The sequence below is a fragment of the Danio rerio genome, chromosome 16, assembly GCF_049306965.1.
Source record: "Danio rerio strain Tuebingen ecotype United States chromosome 16, GRCz12tu, whole genome shotgun sequence".
Lineage (NCBI taxonomy): Eukaryota > Metazoa > Chordata > Actinopteri > Cypriniformes > Danionidae > Danio > Danio rerio.
The window spans coordinates 35330001-35351222 of record NC_133191.1 but is presented as its reverse complement, the minus strand read 5'-3'; the positions used below and the strand labels follow the sequence as shown (position 1 = coordinate 35351222).

Genomic DNA, 21222 nt, shown 5'->3' with positions numbered 1-21222 from the left:
ACCTTACGGATAAGGGAGAAATGGGAGACTGAAATGAATAGAACAATTTCTCTGGAAACTTAGGAGGAAGTTGGCAGTGAAGTGGATTTTGTGACCAATTCTAATATACGGAGAGAATTCAAATGGAAGTTACACAATTAGATCTTTCAGAACTCCACAAACAATTTCAAAATGTAACCCTTCCTGCTCTAACAAGTGCTGGAGAAATTGTGGACAGAATATTGTTAACCAAACACATTCTGTAGTCATGTCCTAAATTAAGTAACTTGGAAAGAAGTATTTAATGCCCTTAAGGAAATCTTCCATTATGAATTTTCTGAAGATCCCACACTTGCACTGCTAGGTGTATGCCCTGAGGGCTTTGATGACAGATAAAAAAATGTACTTAATATTAATCAGAAAAATGTAACCTTCCCAAAACCCAAAACAACTATATCTTTAGACACATTTTTCCCATGCACCTCGCAAACAAGAAATCTACCAGGTTTTAGATACAAAACTATGTAAAGGTACAGTCTCTAAAACTGATAAAACTATTTCTTCATTTATTAGACAGTTAGGTTTCTCATCCTATTTTTAAATAAAGCAGAGCTGGAAATCAAATCTCATTCATGTTTTCACAGACAAGGAATGGTACAAGGCCCTGTCTTGTGTACAAACCTCTTCTATTCTCTGTAATCGTCATTCCCTACAATTCAAGTTATTGCATGGAATATATTAGACTAAGGCAAAAATATCTAAATTAAATCATTTTGATCCAAGTTGTGATCTCAACAAGCTCCAGCCTCTCTTTTTCATACTTTCTTGCTTTGTCATTCATTTTAAAAACAATTTCTGAATGATATCGTTTAGATATGGAGCCATGCCCCCCTAGTAGTATTTAATCCTACAAATGTTACAATCAAATGCACATGCCTTTTGTTTAATAATTGCTAAAAGGATTATAACACTGAACTGGAAAAATCCTTTCTCACCCAGTTACATACATTTGATGCAAAAATAAAAAATAAATTATATATATGACCTATTTTCCCTGCCCCTGGCTTAGTTATAAAATGGAGTGTTTTTTTTTCCTACTGATGTACCCTTTACATAACTTACATGTATTTTCTGTCTTGTTGTATGGCCTACAATGTGCTACTTTTATCTATGTTATTTTATCTATCTTATTAATATTATTATTATTTAAAAAAAAATGTTTAAATATTTTTCTTAATGCAATAATATGTTATTGTATTGCTTTATTCAGAGAGAGAAAAATGTGAGCAAATTGTGTCCTGCTGCTTGATGGAAACAGCTGATGCTGTGGCTCTCTGATTAAAAAAAAAAACGAGTTAAACTAAAAATATTACTTATTACAAATCCTACTTTCTGCAGCTTTGAAGTGCATCACATGCAGATGGCAAAATTCTGAACCTCACCATATAATGCTTGGATTTAAAAAGTGTGGGAACTGTATCAAATAGAACAAATAACATATGCATTACGACTTCAAAAAACTATTTTCCTAAAGAGATGGTCTCCTGTAATGCATTTAATTTTTCAATAATGTGCCATAAATGAGTCTGTCAAGCATCAGAGAATTTTCTTCATTTCCTCACTTTTTCCCTTTTTTTAAAATCATTTTTTAATCTAGCTAGAAATTGATGCTCTAATAAAAAACTGTTACAATGTATTTTACTCCATGCAATGTTGTATTATCTAATAAAAATAAGGAAAAAAATAATAGCTATATAATTAATATAGGCTTCTTGGCATTGGTCAAGGCCCCCTAATTCCCCGGGGCCCTAAGTGGCTGCTTATACCTCTTGATTAAGTCCGCCCCTACATTCAAGTTTGTTTTATTATAATTGGCTGGGTCAGTTGGCATTTCTGTGTGGAATTTGCATGTTTTCCCCATGTTTGCATGGGTTTCCTCCGGGTGCTCAGGTTTCCCCCACAGTCCAAAGACATGCGGTACTGTTGAATTTGGTAAGCAAAATTGTCCGTAGCATATGTGTGTATGAGTGTTTTCCAGTGATGGGTTGCATCTGGAAGGGCATCCGCTGCGTAAAACATATGCTGGATAAGTTGGCGTTTCATTCTGCAGTGGCGACCCCTGATTAATAAAGAGACTAAGCCAAAAAGAAAATGAATGAATAAATTATGAAACGCACTGGTGTTTTTAAAATTAGAAAAAATCTCAAAACTTCAAGACAACGTCACGCTGCAATATCAAATGATAAAGTCATAAGTTGCATATATTATATACAAGAGCTAAACTCTGGAATTGGCTTCCATAGCTTGCAGTGGTGTAAAGTAACAAATTACAAATACACATATTGCTATTACTGAGGGTTTTTTTTAAGTACTTTTAAAAATGTGTACTTTTACTTTAGTACATTTTAGTGCTTTATAAGTACTTTTGAAGTGCTATTTTCCTTTAACCTAGATCAGTGGTCACCAAACTTGTTCCTGTAGGGCCGGTGTCCTGCAGATTTTAGCTCCAACCCTGATCAAACACACCTGAACTAGCTAATCAAGATCTTACTAGGTATACTTGAAACATCCAGGCAGGTGTGTTGAGGCAAGTTGGAGCTAAACCCTGCAGGGACACCGGCCCTCCAGGACCAGGATTGGTGACCCCTGACCTAGAGTTACCATGTTAGTGTATGGCAGGGGTGCTCAAACCCAGTCCTGGAGGGCCGGTGACCTGCATATTTTAGTTCCAACCAACACACCTGAAACAAATAATAAAACTATGAAGGTATACAAAAACTTCCAGGCAGGTGTGTTAAAGGAAGTTGAAGCTAAACTATGCAGGACACCGGCCTTCCAGGACCGAGTTTGGACACCCCTGGTCTTTGGTGATTGGCTAAGTAGATTAATCAGGCTCGTGCTTCAAATCTAATCAAATCACACAGTCAAAAAAGCATAAGACACATATGCAAAAATGTACAGTGTGAAAGTATTATAAATGCCCATGAAGTACAAAATTGTTGCACGCAACGACCAAGAAACTGTTTAAACAGAGTACAACTGAAATAGGAAATGACCTTAACAACCAGGTGCACTACAGAATGTTATGTTTTTAACATGCACAGACTGCAACTGCTGAACACAGCTTTTTAGCCTGGGTTCAAAGTTCATAACCTAAGCGCTAACATCACAGCTAGATTTTTGCTTCTTAGGTTTCAGATTTTACTTCTCATGTAAACGCAGCCTGCTCTTTGTCTTTATTATACACCCACAGGCCACTTTATTAGGTACACCTGTCCAACTGCTCATTAACGCAAATTTCTAATCAGCCAATCACATGGCAGCAACTCAATGCATTTTGCTATGTAGACATGGTCAAGACGATCTGCTGCAGATCAAATTGACCATCAGAATGGGGAAGAAAGATTATTTAAGGGACTTTGAACATAGCATGGTTGTTGGTGCCAGACGGTCTGGTTAAAGTATTTCAGAAACTGCTGATCAACTAAGATTTTCACGCACAACCATCTCTAGGGTTTACAGAGAATGGTCCGAAAAAGAGAAAATATCCAGTGAGCGGCAGTTCTGTGGGCACAAATGCCTTGTTAATGCCAGAGGTCAGAGAAGAATGGCCAGACCGGTTCCAACTGATAGAAAGGCAACAGTAACTCAAATAACCACTCATTAGAACCAAGATAGAGCACCTCTAAACGCACAACACGTCCAACCTTGAGGCGATTGGGCTACAGTAGCAGAAGACCCCACTGGGTACCACTCCTGTCAACTAAGAACAGGAAACTGAAGCTACAATTTACACAGGATCACCAAAATTGGACAATAGAAGATTGGTAAAATGTTGCTTGGTCTGACGAGTCTCGATTTCTGCCACAACATCGGATTTCTGTGGCAACATCAGAGCATGGTAAGGTCAGAATTTGGCATTAACTACATGAAAGCATCAATCCATCCTGCTTTGTATCAATGGTTCAGGCTGGTGGTGGTGATGTAATGGTGTGGGCCCATTAGTACCAAATAAGCATCGTATCAACGCCACACCCTACCCGAGTATTGTTGCTGACCATGTCCATCCCTTTATGACCAGGGTACCCATCTTCTGATGGCTACTTCCAGCAGGAGATTGCAAGATATATGTCTATATACATCTTGATATAAGCGCAAACTATCTCAGACTGGTTTCTTGAACATGATAATGAGATCACTGTACTCAACTGGCCTCCAGTCACCAGATCTCGATCCAATAAAGCACTTTTGGGATGAGGTAGAATGGGAGATGTGTAAATGTGCAGCCGACAAACCTGCAGCAACTGCGTGATGCTATCATGTCAATATGGACCAAAATCCCAAAGGAAGATTTCCAGTACCTTGTTGAATCTCTGCCACGAAGGATTAAGTCAGTTCTAAAAAAAGGAAAGGGAAAAAGGGGTCCAACCAGGGACTACTGAAGTGTACCTAATAAAGTGGCAAGTAAGTGTATTAATGTAGTGTTCTTCTCACATTAAAATGATTTTATACTGTCCATGAAAGGCAAATACTTTAACTTACAATTAGAAACAACCTTAAAAAATGCCACTGATGTAAGCACCATTTTTAGTTGCAGAGTGTAAGATTGAGTCATTTTCACAGTGTAATACCTGATACTTATTAATCTCCAGTATTTAGAAGGGCTACTTATACTTTGATTTGTACTTAGTACACATTCTTGTACTATAATTGCACTACACCTTTGCTAAGTAATGGTACTTTTACTTGAGTTAGGTTTTTCAGTACCCTTTCCACCCCTGATAGCTTGACGCTGGGAATAAACTCAATCAACATACTCACAATACCCAGTAAGCCGCAGGGAGTCTACTAAATTAACCAGTAGGAGGCCACCAACTGCACAGAGACCTGTTTGTGTAGTAAAGTCATGGTGTAGGCCACATTTGAGCAACTCCTGAGGACAAAAGAGCACCAAAACAATGTATTGCTTCTAGGGGAAAAGGAGGGGAGGGATGTGAAGGGAGGGAGGGAGAGGGAAACACAGGTTTGCTGCATTCTAAAGGAGCAAAAGGGCAATGTAGTACACAGCATGTCTCCAATGGTGTGGCTACCGGGATACAAGGGGGAAATAAACTGCTCAAGAAGCTGATAGGAAGGCAGAGATATTACAACAAAACAAGATAGTGTAGCTGAACCGTGTGGTGCCGTTAGGAGATTAGTAGAGTGAATAGATGAAGAGCTGAAAGAAAGAGAGGAAGAGAGTCTGAGACGACGGCTTCCTTGTTTACCAATCCGTGCAAACTTGATAACCAACAAGAGACAGAGAGAAATGAAACACTGGGCTATCAGACCGCTGGTGCCTTACTCATCTCGCCAAACAGGAACTTGCATTGTTTTCCACCTCTTGCATTAATTACAACAGAGATTGTGCAAAATTATGTCACTTTTTCATAGTTTCAGCTCCTTTTATGTACTTTCATTCCTTTGGGAATGCGGTTATCAAGAAGAAAAGCATTCCTGAGTTGACATTTATTGAATTAAGCCGGACGAAAACATTTATGCCATCAGTGTTCATAGTGATACCTTTATCATATGATAAAGAAAGACTGAAGGAGACGAATGCAGGGTTTGATAGTTAAATTTTATCTGAATGAAACTCTTAAACCATACAGATCTAGGAACTGTAAATAATATGCATATATGTTTATTATAATATTCTTTTAATAGTAATTACAATCTTAATACAAGCATTTGAGGATGATCTTAAACTGGCATTTTCAAGGTGGACAGCAGCTTGATACCAAAATTATTTGTTCACGCTAAAGCATGGTACAACAAAAGGAGGAAGAAAATATAGGGAATGAACAGCAAAACCAAATAACTGGCCATCTGATTATAGCTGAAAATCATTTTTGAGTGCCCTGACTTGAAAACAAATCAACTAGAAATAAATATCAACCTTAATAGCTAAGGACAGCAGTGATCAACAAAAGTAGAAATCATTGCACTAAACAGAACTGAACAGCTGTTCGGAAATACCAATCGAGTTCTAGAGTTATTTATTTATTTATTTTTTGTCTTGTTAATTTCGAAGTTACAGCAAAAATGAAAAATGTCAAACCGTGGTCCTCTGAAAAATAAGCAAAAGTACTGCAGAAGTGTAAATAGGGCATTTCTCCAATAAATATTTAGGTAAAATCACTCAAATTGTGTTTTTAAATTTATAATCAGCTCCACAGCTGGATTTTCTACAGGAATGCTTTTTAAAAGAGCTGATAAATACTCTCTAGTTACCTAATCTTAAATAAATTTAGAGAGAAATAGATTAAAATGTTATCAAATTTACTGATCATTTGCCCAAATTACCGAAATCACCCTTGCCTAACAAATGTTGTTGTTTTTTTTATTACTTAAAGGTGCATTACCAGTTGATCACAAACTACTTCCAGTTCGATTAAGCTGAATAAAAATGCACAAAAATTATGCAAAAGACACTGGGCGGAAGAAAAAACTTCGTACTGCAAGCTTTCTTTCTGTGTTCACTGCAGTGTAGAATGCTAGTAACCAAAAATATCATGGCATGCTTTTCGTAAACAAACTAGCAGTGCAATTTACACCTTAACAGTTTAACTGTTGCAGTCAATGATTGTATCCTAAAATTACCCGCAAAACTAAATGGACGCAAATCTAAACTGATTACATTTCTGATCAGTTCCAACAATAGATTTTCAAAAGCTGGACGGAGACTTAGTTCAATGCAGATAAATCTTTGCTAATGAGGTTTACGTTTGTAAGTATGATAAAGAGCAAGTATATAAATTAAGGAGGGGTTTCACTTGAAGTTCAGAGACGGATAAGGCATTCCAGGGGTACCTATTATGCAAAATGGGAGGAGCCATATTTGAATGTGGGGATGGCAACCTAAAAGCCAGCTATTGTTTTTTTAGTGTGTCATTGTTTTTTCCACTCTCTGAAATAAGGCAGGAGCACTGTTGAAAATCTACTCACGAATGCATACTAAAATGTATACACCAGTTGGACACATTCATTTCTCTTCTATGTGGACATTGCTGCATTCTCTCTGCAACTACAGTGAGGGAATTCCAAGTGTAATCCTACAGTCGTGCAATAGGCCGCAAGTTTTCATCCCTTCGTTAAATTCAAAAATTCTCCTTGCATACGCAGCTTGAATAAGCAATCCCTTAGTTAATCCCAGTAAAAGCAGTGATTGCAACTGCTGGCTTTCTGTTTCTCTCTCCCGCCCAATATGCGGATGGCAAAATGTTATATAATCCAAAGCGACACGCTAATCCCTGCCCGTTCAAATCCAAACAGGTCAGAATCTTGTAATCTTTATTCCAGAGTCCCCAACAATCAAACGAGCCATGGAGGGATGAACCTACGACAAAAGATTCAGAAAATCAGAAATGTTTTTAAGACAAGCCAAAATAAAATAAAAAAATCACCTTGAGAAAAAAAATGCATCGATTATCATGTAATAATATGAAGAAATAAACGTGTTCTTAAAATGCAAACCCATTGGCTGATCACCTAGCTACAGAAATTATCTTCTGTAACATTATACGTACACATCCCCTGTCCTACATTTAGTACACATTTTAACAAATAAGTTTAACTAAGAAGAGTTTTATTTTCCTCCCAGACATTTAACATGTTGAAAATCATTACATATAATGTTGACAGGCAGTCAGAGGTTTGATCACATTTCACCCATGCTTTCTGCTCTAAAGTGGCTTCCAGTTATTTATTTATCAAATTTGAATCTTGAAGTTTTCTTTAGTCTTTGGTTTTTATATAACCTAGCACCATCATATGTTCCCGAAGGGATATCTATTAGACCCAGCAAACAAAGGTCTTCTCCAAATTCCTCGCTCAAGGCTGCATGGCAAAGGTGATTGAATTTTTGACTGCAATCCTCTATCAGAACTGTGCCTTTGCTACCTAAATCTCTAGTTAAAATGATTTACTTACAACTCCATTTCCCAAACCTTTATCTAGGCTTCCCTCTTTGTTTTGTTTGTTGTCTGCCTTGTGTTTTTCTTCTATTGTTATGTCAGTGATTGTTACGTCAGTAGCTGCCTTGTATGTTTTATCTGTTTTTGCTTTGACTCTTACAACTCTTGGTCTTTCTTGATAGTACAACACTTCACTTTGAATCAAATGGTAGTTGTGTAAATAAAGAGAGAGAGAGATGGAGAAAGATAATCCACGGACTTTCTATGTAAATGAACACACAAAAACATTCAAATTCAATGTATTCAAAATAAACACTTAAAGCTGTTGCACTTCAGTTAAGGTTAGCTAGTTGAAGGATAGAACCGAGTTATTACCCAGTTTAGGTAATGACTATTATAAGTACATAGTATGTACATGCATAACAGCACTGTAAAATAAAGTGTTAGCCTAAAATCAATTATACTTTTAGTTATAAGTACAAAGTTACAGTATAAATATATATTTGATTAATTGATTATTTGTTTTGAAAGATTAAAGTACAAATGAAGTCAAAACTAGAAAAATGATTTTGTTAGTTCACATTGCCAGTTTTGTGGTGAACAATTCATCTGTGCATGTCATTAAGAAAAAAAATTGTTTGCACTTGTAATCTAACATTAAAATATAAAAATGCACTTTTTTTTTAGTTGTCAGATTACGATTTTGAGGTGTTGGGTGTGGTTAACATACTTAACCATGCCCCTCCAACTGTTAGTTTTGACCATAAACTGAAATGGTGAGGAGGTGGTGTCGGGTAGGTTGTAAGAACTCTAAATTCTAAAACCCTTTTCCAGATCTTTCTGAATGAATTACCTACTTTAGCAGAAAAAAACAAGCCACAGCCACTGTTTTGTCATTTAGATTCGGTTTCTCTAGGAACTGCATCACAATACGGAAAAAAATAGTTGCAGCTTCTGGTTTATGTGGACTTTAACAAATTTATTAACACAAAGCATTATCTCATCTGATAACTTATATGGTACTATGTTATATAACAAGGCTGCGTTCCACTTCAATGTATACACATTGTTTGGCAGGTGTGTTTAAAATTCTCTTAACATCTTCTCTCAGGGGATCCCTGTCGCCATTCTGAAGTGTGTTCCAATTCGTGAGACATTGTAACATCACTGCAGATCATGTTTAATTGACCCCCATCCCAAACAGTTAATGATAAATTACCTATAGACAAATATCTTGGTGTAAAACATTCAAAGGAGGAAATAAATGCAAAAAATAAATTATCTCCATAGTGGATTATAAGCCATCAAGGGCTAAGCCATTCAGGCCACTCAAAAGTTCCAGCAATAGTGAGCACTTGTGCAGCATAATTATTTACATACAACCAAGTCAATGAAGATAGTGAGGGAAGGACGTTAAAAAATGCAAGCCAGGAGTGGCCAAACCTGTTCCTGGAGAACGACAAAGTTCCGCAAAGTTTAATTATATGTATGAACTAGCTTATTAAACTCTGCAGACTTACATATTTTAGGCATGTGTGGCTGAACTGTTTGGAGCTAAAATATGCAGAACATTGTTTCTCCTGGAGCAGGGTTGGACACCCCTAGGATATAATTTGAATTCTACCTCCACTAATAGCTCTCAACTCACCTGTGCCTGCAGTGGCCCATAGGGCACCAGCTCTCCATCTACAGTAAGGGTTCCTCGTGGGGAAAGTGGCTGAAGGCGGAACGCCCGAGCAGAAACGTGACTAACATAGGGAGAGCTAAGAGACAGATGGGCTCCTCTCTCCATTGCTAGGAACAGTCTAAGTAGTGTTGCTCGGGAGATGCCAGCCCGCACAAATGTCAGATGGATCAAGCCATCATCAAACCGAGCCTGAGGCGCAGCAAGAAGGTCTGCTCCCAGGTGGGACTGGTAGATGGCAAGAACCAGGACAAAATCACCTTCAATAGTAACCCAGTCCCTTGTAGGGAGAGGCTGGTCCAGAGGAGGTAGCAAATCATCCTCTGGAAGGTTGATGGAGGATGTCATGTGAGGTCGGTTTTTTAGGGGTCCTGCAGGCTCTGCTAGGTCAAAGTTGAAGGAAGGAGTTGGTGAATGAATAGAAGGGGATGGAGAAGATGAGCTGGGAGTGTTGGGACGTGGTGCGAGATAAGAAGAGTGTGGAGAGGCACAAGATGGAGATGAAGGAGGGGTTGGAGAAAGGGATGGAAATTTCGGAGGGAGAGAGTTTGAATGGGATTGGTGGAGAAGAGAGAGGGGCCTTGGCCTTGAAGGGTTCTGGTTCTGGTCCAAAGTTTTGGGCTTGAAAGCTTTGAAAGGAGACTGACGGAATGGAGAGGATGAGATAGTGAGGGCTCGCTCGCGAGACTTGTCCAATGAATATGCCTCTTTCTGAAAATAAGTGCCATTTATGTCCTCATCCTCCTTGCCATAGGCTGCCAGCTCCAAGTCTTGGTCAGTGTCTGCACCAATCGGTTGGCTGAAGAAGGCATTAATTATTTGGCTAGAGGGAGCCGAGTTTTTACGTAATGCATGTTGCAGTTCAGGTGGTGTTGTCTGATAACTTCCATCACAGTCATTTACCTCATTTGTGTCACTTAAATTTCTTGCATTTGTCAACTCTTGGCCATCTATCTTACTCTCTCCTGAATTATTTTCTTCTTCATTACCATTATTCTTGGCTATGTTGTCACATTCATCCCTTTCAGTTGACTCAGAGCTGGTGCCAGACATCTCCTCCATTTTCTCTTCTGCTTCTACCTCTCTCTCCCGGTCTTCTGCGAGACTGCTGGCTCTCACTACCCCAACCCCTCTTGCCCTGTCTCTCCTCCTTTCCCTCTCCCGCTCCCTCTCCTGTCTTTCCCGCTCTCTTTCCCTCTCTCTTTCTCCATCATCTTTTCGGAGACTTCTTTGTTCACTCAGGCCCATGTCAGAGCATGTGCGGTGGATGGGTGTGCGACAAAATCCCTCCAGACCTTCAGTAATACTGCGCGACAGGGGCCTGCGGGGTGGCTGAGGTGTGGCATCAGGGGATGGGTTGACTACAGCAGGAGGCAGGTAGGAAAGGCGGCCCTTATAAGAGCGCAGAGAAGCCAATCTCACTAGTGTTCCCAGTGTAAAACGAGCTGAGCCCAGCCCTCTGTATCGTTCGCTCTCTATGTCCACATCAGAAACAAAACCCCAAGCCACAGAAAGGAAAGAGAAAAGCCTCCTGGGAGCAGGTGGATGCCCATTTTGATTAGACGTGGATGATGAAGCACACGGGCTGGTTGTAACAGAGACCAAGTCCAACGGTTTAACCCCACCTCGGCACAGCAGAAAACAGCAGTTGAGGAGGAGAGGCTCCCGTAGGCACATGTCATATCTATGAGAGAAAGAAAGCAAAATAGACAATTAACCATATTTAACAATACCAGGAAGAGTCTTGGGGTGCTTTCACACCTAGACCTTTGTTTCAGAGCTTGTCTTGTTTGTCCAGTTAGCGTGGTTTGTTTGGCATATGTGAATCCTGCAATCGTGCTCTGATCTGTGCCAAAACAATCGATCTGAGATCACCTGAATGAGGTGGTCTCTGGCTTGACTGAAACGAACTGGAGCGGATCCATTGTAGTTAGAAAGCAAAATGATCCAACAAACTAACGAACGAGGCTATATCACAGTGTATTATGGATATGTAATAGGCATATATATATATATATATATATATATATATATATATATATATATATATATATATATATATATATATATATATATATATATATACATATGGCTATAAGAAGAGAAAGTTATGAGTAGGGTGGGATGTTATTCCTATCGGTAAATGCGTTTCATGTTAAATGTGAAAGTGAAAGCATGCTGAATTATCACAGAGAGCTGTTTATGAGTTAGGAAAATTAACCGAACTGCAGTCTTGGTTTATCTGATATTTCTCTATATAATGTATAGCCTATAATGTATAATTCTTGCCAATGTATGAGAAAGTCTTACCTCTCTGATTTATGTTTGGTGTTGATGTTTGTAGGTGTCACAATTCAAAATTAAAGTGCAGCTTTTCACTTATAATGTCTTATTGCTCATTGCCATAAATTAAAATAAGGACGCATTACAGCTGAGTGGGACCCTGAAACTCTGACCAATGTGAGGAGAGTATACTCGCACGTAACTTGTTTTATCTATTTTGGTCCATTTAGAAACTTTGCAGTGTGAAAGCGAACCGCACCAAGAACAAAGGGCAACATTGTAACAATTTTAATCCCTGTTTCAGAACAAAAGAATCGATCTACTATGTGAAAGCATCCTTAGATTTCCTTACATAAAAAAATAATATTTCCAATATATATATGAAACATCATTGCATAACAGACCTTTAATGGGAGTTTAAAAATAGCTAGGCTGGTTTTAGTACATCTACACTATAGCAAAGAACTACAGAGAAATGTCACACTCATGTTAGAATCAAAGGCACCATTTCTGTATCAACTACACAAACGCTTTCCCTTCTACATTCATTTTTCCTTCTACATACTACATATGTCATTCTTCAAAGGGAATAGTAACAGAAGGCCCTTTATATGCACATTTCAGCATGTGAAATTGTTCATGTAACAAAGCATTAAAAATAAATTGCACCAAAGAGGAATGCAAATACGCATGAAGAATATTGTTCCAAATCTGTATGTTTTGCATTTTAAAAAACATGAAAAAATTAAAACAAAAATCTCCACATTGGGTAAGAAAGAAAAAGTAACAATACACATATTTTGAATTGTGGGTGAATAAATAATGACCACTTCAAATTTTAAACTGTTCTTTTAGAAATAATGGAGGCTCTCTAAATAACTGCACATTTTTACAGTTTGTACTAAGTGAGCTCAAGTACATTTCATACCCAGCATGGTGGTTGATGGAACCAGCAAGTGCATTTCCAGAGCCACAAGGCAGAATTCCCACAGGAGTTTTTATTGCTTGTTCCCAATCTGGCCTTTCCATAAGGCCATTTATCACCTAAAGAAAAAGAACACATTAATTATTATGTAAATTATATATATATATATATATATATATATATATATATATATATATATATATATATATATATATATATATATATATATATATATATATATATATATATATATATATATATATATATATATACATATACATACACATACAAGCCTTATGGCTGATCACCTAGCTACAGAAATCTTTTATCATCTTTTATGTACACATCCCCTGTCCAGCATATACTATATATTTTTTAAAAATTTGTTCTACTAAGTTTATCTTAGCCATTTGACATTTTGAAAATGATTACAATAAAAATTCACACAAAACAAATACTGGCAAAAATTTGACTGATTTCATCGAAGCATTATAATAAATAATTATGCAAGGTGTGATGAAAATATCCACCTCATGCAAAAGTCCATCTCCAGACACAATGACGATTCCATCCCATTCTGGTAGTGAGATCTCTCTGATTAGCTCACGTGCGTGATTCTGACGCTCTGCACAACAACAAAAATCACATCCGTTCAGTGCAATTCTGACCACTATTGCTTTGTGTACATCAATTATATTCTGAGCCAATTACAGCTGACATCTTATTTGTGAGATTGCACATGTTTGGTCTTACCTGTCTGTATGAGGTTATAGCTGATGTTAGCTTCTCTTATCATTGGAAGTATGTGCGTTTGACACCATTGCATTGCCTGACCCCGGCCACTGAATGGATTGACCAGCAGCAACAGTCGACGGGGACGAGGCAACATGCTTTTGCAAAATTCTGCCCAATACAAATGGAAAAACAAATGAGCGTAAAGCCTTCAATCTTAGGCAAAGTAAGCACTAGGCCAAACACTAAGCCACAGATGAAGTGATCTGAAAATAGAGTCTGTTTTTAACAGATGTAAAAAATAAGCACCCCAAAAAATACACGTATTTCTCACCCTCATTTTTAAAAATCCTCATAAATTGAGAATTTAAAAGATCAAGTTAAAGATATCCAGCTAACCATTTATTCAATAAAAGGTCTTAACGGTTTATTAAAGGTTCAATTGTTTGATATCTTGAGAACATTTCATCATGTTTTTAAGATTGTAATTTGAGAATTTGGGAGATATCTTATCTTTCCAGTGCACAATGCATGTACATTCCTGATCTTTACCTAGATTTTATCTGAAGACTTCTTTCTTCCCACATAGGGCAAAGTTGTGCTGCTTTTATTCAGCTGTTGACACTTATTTTGAATTCATTTTCCTCTAGTATTTTGAAACTAATTGAGACAAGAGTTTCCCGGAAATACTGTAGTTGTACGGTACAGTTCGGTATGCTTTTATGTCTGGTTTCACTGTCAAAAGCAACCAATAATGTCAACATTGCTTAAAATAAAAGGTATAACTCCTTCTCTTGATTTCAACAATAAATTGTGACATTATGTTTGTGTTGCTTTAATGTGATCTATAAACATTGTAATTTTACCCATCATTGAAAACATGATCAAATATCTGAAAAATAAAAGTAGCAAAAAGTGTATTAACAACTCACACCACAATCCGACCCTGCCTCAGGGTTTAATCTGACTCACAAACTACAAACCAACAAATATATTAACATCAAATAAAGGTATTTTAATGATTTACTGAGCTGCAACAACTATAGCTAACATGCAACTACAGCACAACAGTTTAAAAAAAAAGACAGAGCAACAACACGCGGCATCTGGTAAAGTCAATAAAACCTGGTGTACTGCTACCGAATGATCTACACTACTCAAAACAGGCTATGTTTTCCCTGCCGCAGACCCACCCAATCTCTGACCGTCAATGACAGCATGTGGTACACATTATGAGTGCAAAGCAAAGGGGAAAAAAAAAAGAGCAGACTGAAATAAGGCAGCAGTGAACAGTTAAACTCTTACACAAATAAATGCAGACAGCAATGATTCATGCTCATATAAATTTAGCTCACCATAAAATTAAATCAAAGTAACATCATATTTACAAGAGACACACTAGTGACGCCACACTAATGCAACAGCACTGACTCAGACGTCGTGAAGAATTAGCAGCATCTAGATGTGTTTTTACATTTAGCAAAGACATTAAAAGCTATTTGAGAGGGTAGGTGAGTCAAATGGTTTCGCAGAAACACAGACACACATAACCACCTGAATACAAAGCAACTGTGAATGATCAAACTCTGAGACCCACCTGTAGTGGAGCTGACGTCCATCCCCCTCAGCAGGCTCTGTATAGCAGCGTTCCATTTCTCCGCCTCAGCTCGGCTCTCTGCCAAATACGCCCTCACCTGTCTGTGTCTAGAAACACCCTTCCGGCGGCGTCCCGGAGGGTACCAGTAAAGCACTAGTAAGGGAGGGGCTGGTGAGCGTGGGCAGCTGCATCCGGTCAGCTCTGCCATAGGCAGAAGCAACCTGGACTGCTTCCCTGCACGTGGAGACAACCGCTGGACATGGATGTGAGTTGGCGTGAGGGTCAAGGCGTAGTTAGTGGAGGCAGGGCTGGAAGGTAAAGACACACCTCCAGGACTGTTAGGGCAGCTGTTGCTGTTACTTCCACTGCCGCCTCCACTACTCCAACCACCAAACTGTCCATGCAGCAATGCTTCCTCAGTCATGGACGGGCTGTCTGGGCCAGGAGAACGCATGCTCAATGTCTGGACTCAAAAAGTAGTGCCACTGGGAAGCAAAGGGTAGGTTTGGGTGAGGGCCTCATACAGAGGTCTACCTTCAGCTTTGTAGTGAGATGACTTTCTGGACGGATGAAGTAGACGTTTGGAGATGTTTTACATAAACTGAATGTTCAACAAAGTTATAAAGGATGACAGCGCTTCAATAGGTGTCTGTTCAAAATAAAAATAAAAACTTCAGCAGGCTTTTCTTTCCCTGATAGTGTTAAATCGTTCCAATCAGTGCAATTTTGCCTGGAAACAATGCTAATTCCTCTTGTGATCATCTGATCAAAACACAATACACAAAAGAGATTTCCAGTTTAGTATTGCTATGTCCTAACAAATAAGTCCTAAAAATATCCTAACAAAAACTATATTTTCGCTTCATAAAAGGTGCATTTGCTTTTCTCATTTGTGTCTTTATGTGAACATACTGGCAAAATGTCACAAAATGAGAAAAGGTGCAAGTCCTTTGTCAAGGCTAAACGGATTTCATTGTGCATCTACATAAATAATCATTCATCAATTTTTAAAGTGACTAATTTTAACAATTTTCCTTTCTTGCAACTCTTTTAAATAAAACTGGAAGCACAATTTCAATTAACAATGCATTTCTTAAAGGTCAGAGAGCTTTAAACTTTACGATAGCTAAAAATAAACACAGCAAGGTTACAATAACCCTAGAAAAGCTACAAAAATTGTTCAGTGACAAACAAGCACAGAGTGCAGAGGTAATGGCCGGACGAAGATAATGTTTGAAAAGAATCCAAATGAAGCCTTATCGAGGTGTACAACTGAAAACACAGTTCCTCTCCAAAGACAACAAAGTTGAGGAAGAGATAGAGATGAACGGGATGCAACTTTTGGTTTTGGTCAAAAACAGTATCAGAGATTGTAGTAGTGCTGGGAACGCAGGCATTTTAGCTCACCCAATGAAAAAAATGCAAGAAAATCCAAGATTTGATATCCATTAAGGTTGAATTCTGTTCTCCGGTTCTTGCAGGACAGTCCTCAAAAGGGTAATAAATAAAGCACAGAATACAGAAAGTGGAGTAGTGCTGGAACAGGGTATCTCAAGTCATGGTTTTCCTCCTTAGTCGCTGTTTCAGGTGCCCTGATACATGGGAAAAGAGACAGAAAGAGAGAGATTACATTTTGCAGATTATGGCTGCACGATTCTGGTTATCATGAGAATTACGGTTTGCTTAAAATCGAGATCACGATTTTCTCACGATTCTGTAGTTGTTGTAGTGTAATATGTTATTATTGTTATTTCTCAAATATATGGTAAAACAACAATAATAATATTAGGGCTATGTTTGGGTCTACTGTTGGTAAAATGCCAAATTTTGTATAGACTTTGTCTTTAAATGGTGGACTCAAACAGACTTTAAACATGTACTGGTTTTTAATTCACAGTAAAATGATGACGTCAGAATGCAACTATTCATAGTTCTGAAGTTGAATTATTATGTTTGCGACATATACTTGTCATTTGTTATTTACAACATTATTAGACCTTTTTTTACTGGTAAACTGAAACATTTGTCATTATCAGATTCCCTTTTTCATTTTATATAACATTATATAGGCTAGAGTAGTTATACTGAACATTTATCTTCATGCACAACACTTTGTGTTTGCTATTAAAGAAAAAAAGCATACCAAATCCTTGTTGTAAACATAACTCTAAAATGCGATATGATTACTTAAATTAGTGTTTCTCAACCACGTTCCTGAAGGGCCACCAACACTGCATGTTTTGGATGTCTCCCTTGTCTGTCACACCCATTACAGGTCTCTCAGTCTCTGCTAATGAGCTGATGATCTGAATCAGGTGTGATAGGTTAAGGAGACATGGAAAATGTGCAGAGCTGGTGGTCCTCCAGGAACATGGTTAAGAAACACTGGCTTAAATGATGTACACACTTTCAGTTTCACTTTTCACAGCCGAGTGCACTCGCTGTCACGTTATTTACAACTTTATTACCCGTTATTCACAGCCTATGCAGGATCTGTTTCCTAGTATACATCATTGGCGGGTAAACTCGCGTCCACTCCGTAGTAAACAAACAGTGCTTCAGCTCGCGTGTGATTTTGCGACTGTGAATACATAATTACATTATGACAGAAATCACATTTTGGGGTGAATTTAATTATACCTTATAAATACAGTTTGTGACACTTTTACACCATTTGGAGGAGTCCATGTAGCTGAGCAACGCATGTAAAACAATGTGAAGACTTGTGCAACCGCCTTTATGCTTTTCTCACTACCTTGAAAATATAATTGGCTCAATCGCAGAAAAGCTGAATCAAGATCATGTGTACAGTCGAATTAAGATCGCAATCTTTTTTTGATTAATCTTGCAGCCTTATATCCAATATTCCACAAAGCAATAGAAGTAAGATGAATATTAAGTTTTCTTCTAATTGAAGAATTTCTGTCAGAGAAGATTTTTTTTCTTGATTCTGAATTCAACATCTTTACTACCTCTCTAAATCAATGCAATGTTGAACTGACCCTTGACCTGCACCTCGCTGTAAGAGACTCAAGTAATCAGATAACATATAGTGCAATATCTTCAATGATCTGACATCAGCAAAAAGAATTATGCTGAACAATACAATTCTGTTTCTCAACAGAAAGAGTGTGGCAACTGTTAATCTGAGGAAATGTGAACGGATGGATTTACAGACTAAATACAAAGTTCATTCTTCAAAATTTCCAAATGCCTGTGGTTCGCCAGTGCTAGGCAACCCAAAAAAATGCAGGGCCGTGTCATTTTAAACCAAACAGAGAAGAAAACCTGCTGGGGTGGAATTACACCTGTTCGGCATCAATCTTGGATGACGCCGTATCTTTAAATTCCACAATTGAGCACGAAACACAACACCAAGAGTCAGGATAAAAAGCAGAGTTAAGCAGCATTTGGAGGTTTAACTCAATGGAACACAGAGGAATGTTTGAAATGTGAACTGACAACAGATTCAGCAGATTAGATCTCATAGTGTGAGTTTATGGCTAACAGGAAACGGCTGCAATTGAGAGGCCTAATATATCGAGTCAGTCTATAAACGTCTAGGACGAGAGACGCATGACTGTGTAAGACATTCGAGCTGTTTGTTCAACATCTCTAGTCTTTGTTTTGGAATTTAGTCAGTCGGTGAGTCGACTCAATGCACAAATATGCGACTCTTATCATGCACTTTAATTTTCTTCCTGTCCTGAATTTTAAGACTCATGTGAAATCAATGCTTGGCAAATTTCCAGAACTGTTAAAGAATAATAATAATTCAATAAAAAAAACCTTTGACGTTCACTTCGCCCACATGTATCCTTAAAAAGCTAGGTGGTGACATTGCCAAAAAAGCAAGACCCACAAAAGACCAAAAGTGCATTCCTCTATAAAGCTGCCACCTTTCTAGAGCCAAAGAGCCTCTGTTGACTGTCTGGGCTTCTCTCTCACATGAATGCACACTTTGTCCCCTTTATCACCAAGAAGACTTTTTACTGCGTCAATGATATGATAGTTTGAAGATTTATTCAGATACCCCAAAGCCTTTGACTTACAATTAGCCAGTTGCGATCTAACAGATCATAAATCAAAGATACTGATGACCTTCGCACAGTTGTGTAGATCTAGGTCTTCCTTTATGCAAGTATTTTATAAAATTGATAAACTCACAGAAAATAAATTGTGCTTTGCAATCCAGACTGAGTAAAGACAAAAATAAAAGGCTCTATTTGACACGTTAGAAATCCATCAGCACCCTTACACAATTACTAAGTGTTTCCGAATTTGACAGATGGCCAGTCAGCTGTGACAGTGACTAGTTAACTAAGGGAAATGGCTTTTATTCAATGGACTGAACTTGTATTATAGTACAAAAGGCTGCTCACGTTTTGACATTTAGAAAATTATAATGCATGGTCATAGCTGGTTGAGAAAACAAACAGTCCATGTTATCTTGAACCTGAGGGTACTATAAAATGAATTGCAGGCGAAACGGGTTTTCAAAAGACCATAAAAGCTAATGTCAAGCAAATTAATAAGTACAACTGCAGTTTCTTAGCAACTCAGAGGCAAACTCGCATATAAACACAGCTAGCTGATGACAGGCCAACACAACGAACTAGTAACATTATATGATCAGGATGAATGGACTTTATTGTACATATATGAGTCGTTTAAATCCTTGAAAGTAATGAAGTATAAACCGCGGTCTTATTCCTGTGATAATTGTATTCGGAAAACATGTTGTTCATGTCATTTTAAATAACCCTGCTGACGGGAGCTCAGACACATCAACCTGAAAAACGAATCTGTTTCTGTTCAAATACTTTATCAAATATGCCGAGCTGTAAACTTTTATGTTCCTGGCGGGATACTGATACAAATAAACGACAAAGCGAAAACAATAGCGGACTTACCTGGCTTTTTTGTCCCCCCTACATCGCGAGTTTTCCAGCTTTCCTGAGCTGTAGGGGAGGCACGAGCGTTTTCAGGAAGTCTATCGAAGCGGTGGGCGGAGACAAGCGGGTGATTGACGTGATAAACGTACAATCATGAAGTACAACTCGTCTGGTCAGTCCTATCTCGGCGATAAAATACGCTTTTGCGCGATACTCCCATACTCCCCAGTTCAACCTAAAAGGCCCAAGAGCTTATTTTCTACGCACTTTCTCTTTTGATAATCAAGGATATTTAGCATAGCAGTTATTTAACGTTTATATTACGGTTATATTCGCAGAATATATAGAGTCGAACTGTGCACATTTAAAAGTAAGTCATATGTGAAAAGCGGAAAATGCGCAGACACAAGATATAAGAAATTATCTTGTAAAAAACCTGGTCATTTTAAGGGTAGAATATATGTTTAGTCATAGTTTGCTTGTTAATAGATTTTAATAAGAATAATGTTTATCATGAGAGAGCCCAGAGACAGTTTGTGGATGTGGAAACATCATTATTGCAACTTTAATCATTGCTAAAACTATCTTTTTTATATAAACTTACAAAACTAAAATTGGCTCAATTTATTAGAATAAACATGAAACACTTGAAATTTAAATGAGAGTTTTAACAAAACTTTCCAACATTTTATTTTATTTCCACAAAAAGACACATACATAAACATAGATAAACATATACATGCATTGATATGCATAAATGTAGGTCTCTGACTGGGTAAAACCACTCATCTATATAGATCAGTGGGTAAAACTCATAAAAAGCATTTTAAAAAGATCATTTTTGTACAATATTTTTACTTTTTATTTACTTTAGATTTTCTTTACAATATTAATACTTTTTTTAGTTTGCATGCCACAACAGATTACACAGTTACAAAATAATAATCATGTAGACACAGCAAACATTTTACACCCTCTTCTCCCTCCCATCAACCCATTCCCTAAAAAACAAACAAACAAAAATAAAACAAGGACAAAAAGGGGGATATGTTTAAATCGGGTAAAGAGTGTTTCCCAAGTTTATGTTTAGACCCTACTCCCTCAGAACTTGTTTTTGTTATAGCAGACCACTAACCTTATACAGTTGAAGTCAGAATTATTAGCCCTTCTGA

The 21222-nt window shown here is 37.7% G+C and overlaps 1 protein-coding gene and 1 long non-coding RNA gene across 5 annotated transcripts in view; one reads left to right on the top strand and one right to left on the bottom strand.

Annotated features, from left to right (window-relative positions):
• Window positions 1-21222, top strand: part of LOC141378228 (uncharacterized) — a 37504-nt gene that overhangs the window by 15474 nt on the left and 808 nt on the right. The window lies entirely within an intron of this gene.
• On the bottom strand, window positions 5581-20113 carry sphk2 (sphingosine kinase 2). Of its 4 annotated transcripts, none has more exons than XM_073926175.1 (8): window positions 20069-20113; window positions 16563-16747; window positions 15156-15917; window positions 13580-13729; window positions 13357-13451; window positions 12830-12945; window positions 9583-11302; window positions 5581-7357 (listed from the first exon to the last, which is right to left on the bottom strand). In XM_073926175.1, exons 3-8 carry the CDS (start codon window positions 15607-15609, stop codon window positions 7295-7297), a joined length of 2598 nt encoding a protein of 865 aa, XP_073782276.1. In that variant the 5' UTR covers window positions 15610-15917; window positions 16563-16747; window positions 20069-20113; the 3' UTR covers window positions 5581-7294. The 4 variants fall into 4 exon arrangements, with proteins under 4 accessions (XP_073782276.1, XP_073782277.1, XP_073782278.1 ...); XM_073926176.1 differs by having other exon boundaries at window positions 15156-15804; XM_073926177.1 differs by having other exon boundaries at window positions 15156-15640.

What these genes read in the sequence shown, in the direction of transcription:
- sphk2 (XM_068214165.2), bottom strand. Translation starts at nt 15,609, where the DNA reads ATGCGTTCTCCTGGCCCAGACAGCCCGTCCATGACTGAGGAAGCATTG. An exon ending in CTATAACCTCATACAGACAG is followed by an intron (nt 13,452 to 13,579) that starts GTAAGACCAAAC and finishes GTTGTTGTGCAG; the next exon opens with AGCGTCAGAATCACGCACGT. An exon ending in ATGGGCCACTGCAGGCACAG is followed by an intron (nt 7,358 to 9,582) that starts GTGAGTTGAGAG and finishes CTTTTGTCGTAG; the next exon opens with GTTCATCCCTCCATGGCTCG.